General features: G+C 40.6%; 1 protein-coding gene across 1 annotated transcript in view; it reads right to left on the bottom strand.

The window, feature by feature from the left end:
- CACNA1C (calcium voltage-gated channel subunit alpha1 C) overlaps positions 1–13,915 on the bottom strand; it is a 447,783-nt gene that overhangs the window by 190,390 nt on the left and 243,478 nt on the right. Inside the window, 2 exon segments of the mRNA XM_068400796.1 lie at positions 4,425–4,564; positions 12,614–12,753. Of these exon segments, the coding sequence (XP_068256897.1) occupies positions 4,425–4,564; positions 12,614–12,753 (280 nt within the window).

Genomic DNA, 13,915 nt, shown 5'->3' with positions numbered 1-13,915 from the left:
TAAAGTGATTAAGTTTTGGTATACATGCTGATTTTGCACTTGTCTACTTACATCTGTCAAGGGAACTGTTTTCCTTCTCTCTCCTCTCTCAAACCAGTACATTGATCTTAATGCCACATTAAGATGGGTGCTCTAATGCACGTGTGAAGTTGTTTTTTGCAAGGAGAGAGCTTTGGTACACCAGCAGTACAGTTATTTCATCAACTGAAATAAATATGCACTACAAGAATTATGTTAGTATGACAGTAACATAATAGTTGAACAGTGAAGTCTGGCCTGTGTATCAATTATAAAAAGTGCTTATGGCTATTTTTCAAAAGTGACTTACCACTGTGAAACCTAAATCATCCATGTGCTTTTGAAAATATTCACCATTAATTTACAAGTTAATGCCAGGCTAAACAGACTGGGAGTGGATAATTTTTCCAGAAGCAGTACGACTTTAAAAAAAGTTAGAAATAACAAAAAAAAAAAAAAGAGTTTGCTTAATTATCCCATTTAAATTTTATTTTGTTCACAAAGCAACAGTCAGTGCTGGGATGAGAGCTGTGGGAAGTATCTAACCTACTGCTCTGCCATGCACCCCACACAGTCACAACAAAAACTTTACTTCTCACTCCAGAAAAAGTTTTCAAGAAAGGATCTTAAACAACCTTTTTTTTAAAAAAAAAACAAACATCAATCCCTATTGCGCTGCTTGGAAATGTGTGAATACTTAACACCAATTTTTGAAGGTGTAATGGGAACCCAAAGACATTAAATTCAGTGCTTTTGAAGGCTTTTCCCATGATGCTACAATAGTTTTTGTGACATGGGTGAAAAAAGTCTGTCTCATCTTTTAAACAAAAATGTCTATCTCCTTCCTTATGACAAGTGGTCTTGTGAGTGTCCATATAACCACTAAGAGTAAAAGTATCATCTGTTCTCTCAAAGATCATGAAACATTTATGTGCTCACGACAGTCATCCAGACGTAGTCTTCAGGCTTTGCTGAATTCATGACCTCAAACCCTTTTGGTTTTAGGATGCACTAAACTAATTTGGGGGCTGGGACAGTTCGATCCTAACAAAGATTTTTCAAAGGTACCTTTGCTTGTCTGCCTGTGGGTGAACCAACTTTGCTTGCAGATGAATCACTTCCTGCACTGAACAGTCCCTGAATTCTTCGCTACACAGCTGAGACGTTTTCTGGCAAGAGACAGCCAAGATCCAGTAATTAATCATAAATGGGACTTAGAGAAAAGGGATTCTCAGCTCTGAGGCTAATGTTCTCTATCCATCTATCTAAAGCTTTCAGATACCTGTGTTGACCCGGGTGTCTAGCACTGGTAGCCAATATGAAACATATAGAATTAGAAGCCACTTCTGAAAGTGTTAAACCTTAAACTTTTGATTCAATCTCTCCATCTGCAAAATGCAGACACTAGTAATTTACTTTAGAGGGCAAGTCATATGTTTTCCCCCTACTTCTAATCATACTTATGTGGAAACTTTCTATATTCTGAAACAGGTCTTTAAATGCTCGAACCTGAATACAAAAGATGTCCCTCTTAAAATGGATTATTTCCTATGGATTAAGCCAGAGAGAAAAAAATCCATGCAAACTCCTTTTGACTTAGAAAAAATTATTCCACACTGCAAGCCAATATCTCCACATCAGACGACCTATTTCCCAACCCCAATCTTCAGGAGTTTAAGATTTGCATGCAAAAATTCACCACGTGCTTCATAAATTTGGTTTAAAAGAATCATTGCACTTTACACTTTTTTTTTCCAAATAGTGGCAGTTAGATCTGGACCTCAAGCCAAGCAGCAGATGTTGAGCATTCCACACAGAAGGCAGCTGTCAATGACCCAGAGGATCCCCTCTTACTAATGAGATGCTGCTTCCGTACACTTACAGAGTCTGTTATGTGAGATGAAACTGCAGTGTGTGTTACGTTCATGTAATTTTAGGACAAATCTGTGTGGGTCATCTCCTCACAGTGGAAAAGTCTACTACATTTTGGAAGGGGAAGGAATCAAAAGTCATTTTTTTATGGATGGCAAAACACACCAAGTGCAATGTTGGTAACTCACCCACTGGTGTTTACAATGTCTCAGGGACAGAACTTGAATGAGATCCAGAGATTTGACTTTTAAACCTCTGCACTAATTTATTATGTAATAATGTAATCCTGTAATGTACTATTTATGGTTGGCTTAGGCAATCTTATCTAAAAGGCCTCATGAGAAAAGTTATGCTCTAATACACATGGATGTGATAACATCTATCTAGGCTAATCAACAGGCATTTGTACAATTCAAAAATGCACAGTGAAAGCCTACTAGTAGCCACACCAGCCCCAAAGAAGCCTGGTTCAACAAATCTGTCCCTAGTCAGTAACAGAGGATGTCTGTCAGGTCAAGTTAATGGTTTGCCTGCTTCACACTGGACTGGCATTTCATTGTCTAGCCCAAGTATTTGTTAGCATGCACCAAGCTTCCCTGCTCTGTTCTGGTGCAAATTAAATACTTCTCTTGATGAGAAAAATCACAAATAGACTATCAGAGAGTCTACACTGGGATCAAGATCATATATGCATATGGATATGAACTGTGTCAGGTTTGGCTCCCTCAGCTCCCTCTAGTCCTCTAAGAGCACTAGTCAAGAGACTTGAACAGTAGTAACAAAACCCCTTTGTCTTGGGGAACAGATGTTGTTCTCCAAAACAGCAAGAACTATGAGCACAGTTAAGCTCAGCCTATGTCAGAACAACTCGCGGAACATGTCTCAGCGTAAGCAGCATCTCACTAAGAACACTCCAGTTCATAGATATTTGAGTACCTTTCCCTTACCATACAGTGACCATGCAACTAGAAAGCACGACAGGACTTATATCAGAGAAGGACTAGGAAAGAAAAACGAAGCCTTAATTTACAGCCAGGAATTAAGTGGGTGCCAGTGCAGACTGAAGATCACAGACAGAATACTCTTCATGAGACAAATTTGGCCAAAAGCAGAGCTGTGTTCTGCATGGACTGAAGGTATTGCATGGTACATGATTGCCTGCATGAATCAACCCACTGCAGTAAACCCTCATACAGGTGGCATAAATTGTGGATATTAGTTCTGTATCAGAGGGGAAGGTCCTTAGTTGCCTAATAGACAGCATTTACTTTTCAATATTTTCTACTCACCCACTGATGCCCAAAGTAAGCCCAAGTTGGGCACAAACTGAGGCCTTGCAGACAGGTTACCAAGCATGGCTTTTTGTGAGACCAAATAGTAGTGCTGTCAATTGTCTCAGTATTTTTTGCTTTTACCAGTGCTTTAGCTCCTCCCACAAAGATTCTCACCTTTCATTTAAAAAGTTTCTACCCTTTATGGTTGTGGAGAAAAGCCTGCAAACATGGTTCAAATATAACCTATTGGGTCAGAAAACTAACAAAAGAAAAAGAACCTCACACTTTTTTTTTTTCCTAACAAATAAATCATGACTTTTAAACTGATCTCACAGAGTTTATGATAACTTGACTCAGGCTTTTTGAATGACTAGGGTTAGAAGTACTTTAAGATAGCAAACTAGCAAACTCCGCAAATAAAAATAAACAAAGCTCACTCCACAGCTATTCTGGAGATGATTAACTCCTTTCCTGCTAACTACATCTGTCATTGCTGTAAACATGGAAAGCAATGACAGCTTTCAACTAACCCTCTCTCCAAAAAGCCAATAGGTCCCATCTAAAAAACTCTCAGGCCAAATGATACAATCCTCCCACACTATGATGTCCATATTCCACCTCCACAATAGAATTACCAGACTTCCAGTCTGGTATATATGAGTATATCTTCATTGTAAACAAGAAAATGGATGTTAGATTATCAAAAGCTGCTTGAGGACTTTCTCAGAGGCATTATAAATAATTTAAGCAAATAAGATTAACAGAACATGACTGTGTCATTGCCCTATGTCCTGTTGGTTCTAAGTTGTTCCCAGTGCTCTTGATCAGAACATCACATGCAAAGAAGACAACGCAATTTTAATGAAAAAGCTCCTCTCCCTCCAAAGTCAACACAAATGACCATACAGCATTTCCATCAAGGCCAAGTATTTATAATACCAACAATGCACTGTGACTTCACAATTATTTAAAGGACCTTTTTCTTGAAATAATGAAAATCTTGGATCTCCCACTTTCATTGTTCACAAAGGTTGCACAATCAGATTGACATACCATAAAACTTCCATTCCCCTCAGCTCTGGTTTGGTCATCCTTTGATTAATATCACGTTTATAATGAATCTACACTAATTTGAAAAAAGGCCTCCCACACGCAATAAAAATAATCTGCATCATGCTTCATCTTCAAAATTGTTACAGTAATTACTCCTGCCCCGTGCCACAGCACAGACATACATAAAAGAAAAACAATGTTACTTACTAGGAACTCCAGACACCAGCCGTAAGGGACGTAATACTCGGAAAGCTCGCAGTGCTTTAACATCAAATCCAGCACCTTTTCCTCCTATTGAATTCCCCCCATCTGCTTTGGTTGCTTGTTCTAAAATCGCACTAAAAAGCCTGCAAAAAGAAAGAGGAAACAATCTGTAGGCAGACAGCAAGGCTTGGGCTAAACAGGAACAGAGATCATCATCATCACATCACCCAAACTATCTCACAGACCTGTGAAGAGTGTCACACATCTCTGCTGAGATTCGCATATGGTGGAGAGACAGACTCTGCCCATGCACAATAGCCTAATGGTGATGTCTATATCATTTGCAAAACACTTGTTTCTGGAGCAGACATAAACATGACATGCTCCTCCTTCAGCCTAATGGCTCCTTGCAGCCAGCTGTAGATTACCCCAATGATTAGCCTGCCTGGTGGCACATGGAGGTGTGTTCCCTGCCCTGTGCACTGGGGCATGCCCGGTGCTTCAAAATGGCCATTCTGGCAATGCCTCGTGCTGAATTTAAAGGGTCAGCAACAGGAAAGCACGTGGGTCAGATTTTGAAGGCAGTCTTCAGGCTGTCCTTACTAGACAGTCTGGACACACTCAGTGGGAATTGAGCAGAAAGACAAGAAAGCACAAATTTTAGGTTTTGCCCTTTCTGCTGCCAATACTTTGCTATCTTTATTAACAAATAATCCACCTTGGGGAAAAAATCATCATCCATAATTAATTCAATCATTAATTATCTGTCACCCATTTTACAAGGAATTAAGGTTCACCAAGGTCACTGCAGGTAGAACTTGGTGTAAAACTCAGAGATCCTTCAAGGTGCAAATTTTTAGGTAAGGGAGTATCCTCATATTAGGTGCTTGTGTATCCATTTGTAAACCCCCTGATGAATTGTCTAGGGAAAGCACAAAACTGTAGGAGTCATTATTAGAATGTTTTATTATACCAGTCAATGTTTTATCTTGGCTAGTAGGAGTAGCTGCTTTAAGGAGAAGATGTCTTACTCAGAACGCATTTGAAAAGGCAGAGAGAAAGGCAGAAAGAATCTTCCGTGAAAGAGCTGAAGGCTCACCCTTATGTATTAATAAGAACTTGATTTAATAAATAAGCTTTCAGGAAGCAGCTTCCATTTTTCTGGTAAAACATTAGTACCTTTGGGGGAGGATGGATTCCTCATGAATTTGCTAATGACATTGCTTTCAGCCTTAAAGTCATCAGCTTGAACCCAGCCAGATTCAGTAGAGGTTAAAAGCTGTTCCAGTCTAAATGGATGTTTGGTGCTCTGGCCCATGGCATGCCATGGAGGCACCAGAGGTAACTTCAAAGGAGCTGCCTGGGATGAGAGAAACAGCCTAGTAGGAGTGGATTCAGCAGTGACTGATTTCTCTCTCAGATTTTGCAGTCTGCAGTGCCTCTGTCAGGATCTCATCTATACACCCTGACTGGCATATTCCACAGAGAGCCTCTAAACTGCATATCAAGAAGAGACTGAGCTGCCTGATTGCTTTACAAGGAACTCCAAGCCCTGAAGTCTGCGGTTAAAACTTACTGATAGGACCACACACATAGGGAGCTTGCCCTGGATAGAAAAAGGAGGATTCATTTACTGAAGCATCTAAGCCAACACATTTCCCCAGCACTAAATCCATACAAAAACGTGGATTAGCGGAGTGCAAATGCAAAATTAGTTTCTTAAGCAGTTTTTTTAAAATTTAATTCCATATGAAGTGTCTTATAAAACTTGTCAGCTGTGACTGAGGAACTCCTAACTGGATCTATTCAAAGCCTCAACTTCAAGCACTGCAGTAAGATTTAACAACTAGGTAACAAGTGTAGGAAAAACTGTGTGTGGGGTTTGTAGGTGTTGCAGACTGAGAGGCAGGATGCAGAGAAGACAAAAACAGAGCCTATGAGAAATACTGCATTGACTACAGATACCACAGAGAGAAATAAACAAGGGCTGATGCAAAGAACATGAATTATTGGAATGTATGTATTTCTTGAGCTGTGTACACAAATTATACAGTTGCAATTTTCTGCTGGTCTTCGTAATAGAAACACTGTAGGTCAAATTTAGCCTAATGTATTTCCAACAAGCTAGTGATTAAGCTCTAGAAATGTGCTCTATTTCTTATTCAAACATTTCTATCTTCCCAGTCAACAGAATTCCCATACTAGATGATGAGTGACATACCCATACAACAGTCCCAGTCTCCTGGTAACCTCTGGAAGAAAAAGAATTCACTGCAAAAGGTTTCTTATGCTGTTTTTCAGCTCTCTTGCAATGCTGAAGACAAGAAATCTCAAGGAACTCTGAGTCAGCAATTGGGCAAAACTGAGGGTCTATTCTCCTGGTCTGCATCAGTGCTGGCCCAATGTTTTACCAAACAGAAGCTCTTGGCAGCTGGTACCAAGGGCATTTCTCCTGCCACTCATGCAATGAGCAAACCATGGGCTACTCCAGAATTCTGCATCCTAATAAAAGCTATACATATCCCAAATTAATTCAGGAGGAGCAGAAACACAACCAGTAGGACATCTCAGTCCACCGGAGCTAGCACCTGCCTTCCCAGGCTAATACATCTCTGCTGCAGGCCAGTTGGCCCCGTTTGTGTGCTCCAGCATTGACGTGCTAAACGAGCTGTCTTGAGGTACCCACAGTCACCTGCCTACTGTATTTCAGGAATAATTTGCAGTAATTCCTGCTGCTCCTCATTTAAAAACCTACATTTAAACTTGAATTGCATTACTCCTGCTAATCCTGCTTTAACGCATTTACTCCATGCTTAATATCTTCCCATGTACTAATCCTGCTTTTTACTAATGCAATAAAACTTTTTATTTCTCTCATTTATTTCACTTTCTTTTCCTTTTATATTGGGGTCTAGACTGTGCCCAGTCTGGCCTACTGAATCTCTACTCCATTCTTCAAATTTATAGTACATCTTGCCAATCCTACTTCATTGTCCCTACTACCTCGTGCGTCAGGGCATGGGCAGACATCTATGACTCGGAGGCTAAAACTACCACGTGATTTTTGGCTGCAACCCATTATGACCCAGAGGGGAGGAAAAAAAATAATAAAATGTCCTGTTCAGAAATAGCACCAATGATAAGACACAGAAGAAAAGTAAGGCTTCTGATGGCCCCTTCCATTATCCTCTATTAAGAAAAAAACCCACAACCCATATACAATTTGTAGTTTCTATGAGCTCTAGACTCTAGTTTTTCCACTAATTGTTTTCCAATCCTAAAAGAGATGGATAGACGTTAAGCTACCAATATAAAACAGGAGGCCAGAGTCCTTCTACCCTATATTTACATGGGAAAATCTGCTCTTTGATGAAAACCTCTGGGAAAGCTTACAGTAGGTATGGTGGGGCAAGGTATGGTTCTTTCCTTCTCTTCACAGTAGGTGAGTTAGCTGAAATGCACGCTCCAAGCATGGTGTGAGAGAACACTGTTCTGACAGAGAAACCAAAGTTTGGATGGCATAAAAACACAAGAGGGCCACTGAAAATCTCACCATTTTTTTTAAAAAGGAATGCATAAATCAATCTTATTTCCTTCCAGCTAACTACTTTCCGCCAGCCTAAATTCATGCCCCATTTTCATTTGGACATAGTACTTTCTACTGATGAAGCACAATTAACAGCATCTTGATTTCTGAATTTCACTTGTGACATGACTACACCTAAACTAAATTCATTTGACACACACGAACTATAAAGCAAAAAATAAGTTTCTATTGCACACATGCGTGCATGGACACACTTCAGTTTTTTTTTTTACATTTACTTGTGAGGTATGAAGCTGGCCTCACTGTTTTTCTTTCTTATATTTTTCTGTTTCCCTTTTGACATCTGAAATATCAAAAAGGTTTTTGCTTTACTAGATGACCCCAACAGCAGCATGATAAGGCTGTAACGTGCTCTACAGCTCTTCATCTCTTCCTCTGTGGGGAGGGCACACTGATTTTTATAGCATAAAAAAAGAACTTGTCAAAGGCCTCCAGAACATAAAGAGGAAACAGAGGGCTTTGTTATTCTAAGGCAAAAAATCAGCAGAAAAACACAGCTGAAAGAATCCTTATAGGTATAAAGAAAGAGTAAAGCACAATGATTTTTTTCACAGTGTTCTACAGTTTACCTGTGATTTGTGAGTGTGAAAGTGTTCCGGTCTGCCCTTTGGAAACTCCTCACAGGTCTTCAGAAACACATATACTGTGACCACATTTTCCAGTCTGCTCTGAATTTCAGATCCTTTAAAAATACCTTCACTGCTTACCTTCCCAAGTAACACTGTCTTTCAAATTACAAAACCTTTTTTTTCTGGCAGAAGCTATGGGTCCTTGGAGAACGACTGTGCTTGGCAGACAAACCACAGCATTGCCAGGAAAGACAGATATTCTTCTAGCACAACATTGTCAAGCTAGTCTTCTCTCAAGAGAAATTTCCTCCAACAGCCTAATATTAAAGGACATCACTGTTATATCTGAAAGTTTTAATGTTTTCCAAAAGAGGAACAGTAAAACTGAAGGAAGCGGGAAACAACTTGACTAATCGTTAGTGTCTGTGGGTTGTGCCTCATTAGGCAGCTTAGGGGTGTGATCTCTACTCTTAACTGATAATGTTCTTATCCACAGAGCCTCTGATTGATACCCACACACAGACATTTTTCTTCAAAGCAGCATTTAATGGTGGCTGCTATGGCAGGGTCACAGGCTATTTAAAGATAAGCTAGAATCAAGCTTTAAAAGACTTAGCTGATGAATAAGCAGATCTCCCACAGTGCAAGAATGATAAACTGTTACAAGCTTACAGGTCTAAAGTGCGTCCTTTCTCCAGAAAATGTAGCAGTTGTGTTCAGTGCTCCCTTCTGCTGCTGCTGCATATTCCTGTGGCCTTAGAACCACTGACTATAAGATCATTTCGGATACCAAGGGACCTATCTTCAGAAGGCAGGGGAAAGTATACAGGCACATTCTAGAAAAAGTTTTTATAAAAACTGAGACTTCCCTCTAGAATTTGTATTTGCTCCTACACATGTTCATTTTCGTCTTTCTCTATTAGAATCATGGAATGGTTTGGGTTGGAAGGGACCTTAAAGATCATCTAGTTCCAACCTCCCTGCCACAGGCAGGGACACCTTCCACTAGACCAGGTTGCGCAAAGCCCCATCCAACCTGGCCTCAAACACTGCCGGGGAGGGGGCAGCCACAGCTTCTCTGGGCAACCTGTTCCAGTGTCTCACGACCCTCACAGTGAAGAATTTCTTCCTAATAGCTAATCTATATCTACCCTCTTTCAGTTTAAAACCATTCCCCCTCGTCCTACCACTACATGCCCTTGTAAAAAGTCCCTCTCCCGCTTTCCTGTAGGCTCCCTTCATGTACTGGAAGGCTGCTAGAAGGTCTCCCCGGAGCCTTCTCTTCTCCAGGCTGAACAACCCCAACTCTCTCAGCCTGTTTTCACAGAAGAGGTGCTCCATTGACTTGTATGTTTTAACATAAAGGAAGACAGTTGTGCTGTATTCTCTCTTCAAGATATATGCGGTAAGCAGTGTACACTAGGTGGATTTAGAGACAAAGGATCTAAAACCTGGGGGGTTTTCCTCCTTTAACTTCCAACAGTACTTGAAGAAATACTTCCCACCTAGCCTATTTTTTGTAGCAAGGACAATCGTCATTGAAAATGAAGATGATTCCTAAGGCAGAACAAGCACAAATGGCAATTACCACAGTCATTTTGGGACTTGATGCTTCCAGTATGAGTCCCACACCATCCTTTGCCCCACATACGAAATAAATCCCTGTTCCCAGTGCTACAGCTGTGTCCAGATTACTCAGCTTTCTCCAACATCTCCATCAATAGGCAGAAAAATGCAGGACAAGGAAATGTTGTTACTAGCACTTGCTTTCTTCCTCCTCTCTCTCTTTAAAGTTTTATTTTAAACATTTCCATGGGACTTCCTCCCTGACAGAGTATTCAAATACACTGAAATTTAAACACAATGTCATTGAGGGGTTTCAGACAGCCCCTAGGAAAAGAAGACAGGGCAGAACAGGAACAGATGGTATCACCACATAGTTTTTCAGAGGGGTTGTGAAGAGAAAAAGCAGTGCACCAGCCTGGGCTGTAGTACTGTACAAGTGAGTTTAAACAGATAAACATCAAAGGAACCCATCTGGCCTTGAAGTGGAATCTGTCACTTGAGATTGTTACTATTTGACAGAGACCTTGGGGTCTTGGCCATGTTTATTATACTCATGTAATCCTTCCCCAGTTACCTTTTTTGTTTCTCATCTAGTAACAGAGAGCTGCTGGAGGCAAGAGCACATAGAAGAGCTGAGAGCTGCAGCTTCTGTCAATGGCAAGGGAATTAATTTCAGTCTGAATATCGTCTTGCTGATTAACTGCCCTAGTAGGAAAATTGAAAAGGACTGTACTTAAACTAGATATAAGGCTGCCCTGTGATTTCTGGAGTCCTGCTCTTTCGTATTCCAATGGAAGGAATAATGTGTCCTCTCTTTAAAAAGTCACTTTCTCATGGAAATGAAAAGGGAATAACCACTTTCACAGGACTTTTGTTCTCCAATCTTTCTTCAGCTTAAGCAGCAACTCCTAAGCACGTGAGATACCTGAGGGCATTCAAAGGCAGAACCAGCTATGGAATTGGACATCAATGCCAGGGGAGGGGTTGGGGATTTGCCAATTTCCAATTAAAAATTTGTTGTGGGATCCTCTGGCTGCAGGTAGGAATGAAGGAGAAAGACAACTGGGCACTGCCATAAGGAGAAGCATTATGCCCATGTGAAGGCAAGAGAGCTCTTGGGACTAAGAATAGGTGCCAGCTTGTCCTCCCTCCCACTCACCAGGAATTCTCCTTCCCTTCACTTTTCCCCATGATGATGGAAAGTGGGAGGGGTTGGGTAGCACACAGCAGTATGTTGACGTAATTTTTTGGAGCCACCACAGAGATGGTGAAGCTTTGTTTTGGGGCAGAAATTATGAGAGGGCCTTGATGACTCAGCATGTCCCTTTTGATGTTTTCCCTAGGAACTGATGCAGGGTTTCCTTCGCAAAGAGGTGAAAAGACTGCAAGTTTTTGTGGGCGATGAAACTCTAACAATGGAGTGGTGGGAGGATGGGACAAATTACTCAGGCAAAGAAATACTTATTCTTTTTGTCTTCAGGGTAGTTTATCCTTCACCTCTTCCCTTCAACAATCACAATTCAAATCCCTTGCGTATCTCTTACCCTCAGGCAGAAAAAGCAGAAGGTGTTTTATTTGCTTTTATTCAAATAAATTAAATGCCAAGCTTGAAAAATACAGAGAGGAATAACAGGACTAGAAAGGTTGTAGCTCAAAGTGGCAATTTGATCTACAGTAGAAAAATTAGTCTTTAAAAAGGTTAAAATATTAAAAGGGTCAAAATAAACAATGTTGAAATCACCAGAAGAGTGCAATTGAACTGAAGAACTTATTTTTGTTTGTAAGTATGAAAACCTGGGATTTATATTTTTCATCCATCTTTGAGAACGAGAAAAATCAGTAAAAGTTCACAAGATGGCAGAATTTATTTGTCATCCAACTCTAATCTTAATTAGAGGAATCCACCTAGATGGGTTTTTTTAATATTCATACAGATTTACAAACAAAGCGATTGTCTTCCAGTAAGCATATTTAGGCTTTTGACTTTGTCCAATAGCTTTGCACTGCACTTCCTTTTTTTATCGCTGTTCCCAAAGAGCAGTTTAATTTCCATGTCTTGCAAACCGTTAAAAGCCCTGGAAAAGGCTAAGTAGCAAGGGATACCAGACAGCAAATGTGCATCAACTGATTGTCAGTCCTTAATATTTACCTCAAGGTAAATTATTGCTACACACTGAATGAATCAGACATGAATCAAGTTATACCTGCAGAAGACCAGTGAGTTAACTGTATCTTTAGATTACACAGTAATACTTGCTAAAACACATGGAGTCTGTAGGGGGGCTAACACAGGAGGGACAAATGGTGATGGTAGGAGAAACATGATGGACAGCAACCTCTAACATCACCCGTGAGTACTGTACCAAGCATTCACCCACCCTCATGCTCCCAAAGTTTTCCAGTGTCCCCCATGTCTGCAGTGTGTTCAAAGACAAAATGCTGGTACTCACCCTACTACCACAATTATAAAATCTAGTAAATTCCAGCCATTGCGGAGGTAAGCGTTGGGGTGAAAGAGAAGTCCATATGCTATTACTTTTAAAAATGCTTCCACTGTAAAAATTATGAGAAAGAGATATTCCACTCGTTCCTGGGGAAGATAAGAGAACAAGAGAGACAATGGTTAGCATGAGTGACAAACCACGGTTAAGGACATTTTCTTCTGTCACAGTCCACCCATCCAGACTCCAACTCACTGACTTGCCGCTTGGGTACATCTAATGTGCCTGGCTTGCCGGAGGGCTTTTCTCCTCATGCTTGCATCATCTGCAGCCAGTCTAACAACACAATGGCAATAAAATTTGATTAGGCTCTGAAATTTGCTGCCCTTGCCTTGGCAGGGACTGACCACTGCACAGTCCTGTGAAAAGGAGAGGGGGAGAGGGTCAACAGGCACTTTCTAGCACTCAGCTCTCTACAAGGTACAGTGCCAAATATTGTCAGCCATCAGAATGAACTGCATCCAGTCCTTTTCTGCCTTTGGAGAGGAAACATTGCTGGATGCAATGCTGTGGAGAGAGATAGGGAGAAATACAGAGAGGGGCCCAACTGAGACTGATGTGTGTGTCAAACTGTGCCTTCTTTGGGATTTCCTTTTCTGTTGCTGGAGAAAAGGTAGGCTGAATATTGGTGAAAAATTATTTACAGATCAGGCTGACTAATGCTAGAGGCTTTTAGTCATTCCATCAGAAATGTACATGTCCTTGTGATATGCAGGCTGCAATTAAGCATATCCAAAGTCACTTCCAGTGACAGTACAGCCTGATTCAGGACAAGCAAGCAGGCTTTTGGAGTCAGTACACAGGCTCACTGTCTCTCATCTCTGGGGTTTTAGCTCCAGTGTGGAATAAGAATAGCAGTGCTGCAAAAATGGTAGGAACCTCCATCTAGGTAGGAGGGAAACTGCAGCAATAAGTAATCACTACAAAAGTGCTGTGTTGCAAGCTGAGTGGGAAATAAGTATGTTAAAACTAAATGACAGCAAAGGGTGACTAGGTCCCTACAAGGTTAAACTACAAAGTTATTAGAAGTTAACATTAAAGAAATAAAAATCTGAGATAAATACAAATTAAAACATCCTAGGCATTCCTAGTCATATCTTATAGGGTACCCAGCAAAACAATCAGGCAGGTCACTACTTTATTTTTCTTTTCAGCTCCAAACTGCAATTGTCCTGTTCCTCTGTTCAGCTGAATGCAATGTATGACACTTTCATATGATACAAAGTGTGCAGGATTACAAAAAAATCATTC

This window comes from Nyctibius grandis, chromosome 5, assembly GCF_013368605.1.
Source record: "Nyctibius grandis isolate bNycGra1 chromosome 5, bNycGra1.pri, whole genome shotgun sequence".
Classification (NCBI taxonomy): Eukaryota; Metazoa; Chordata; class Aves; order Nyctibiiformes; family Nyctibiidae; genus Nyctibius; species Nyctibius grandis.
The sequence above is the reverse complement of the archived record's forward strand: the minus strand, read 5'-3'. Positions and strand labels throughout refer to the sequence as shown.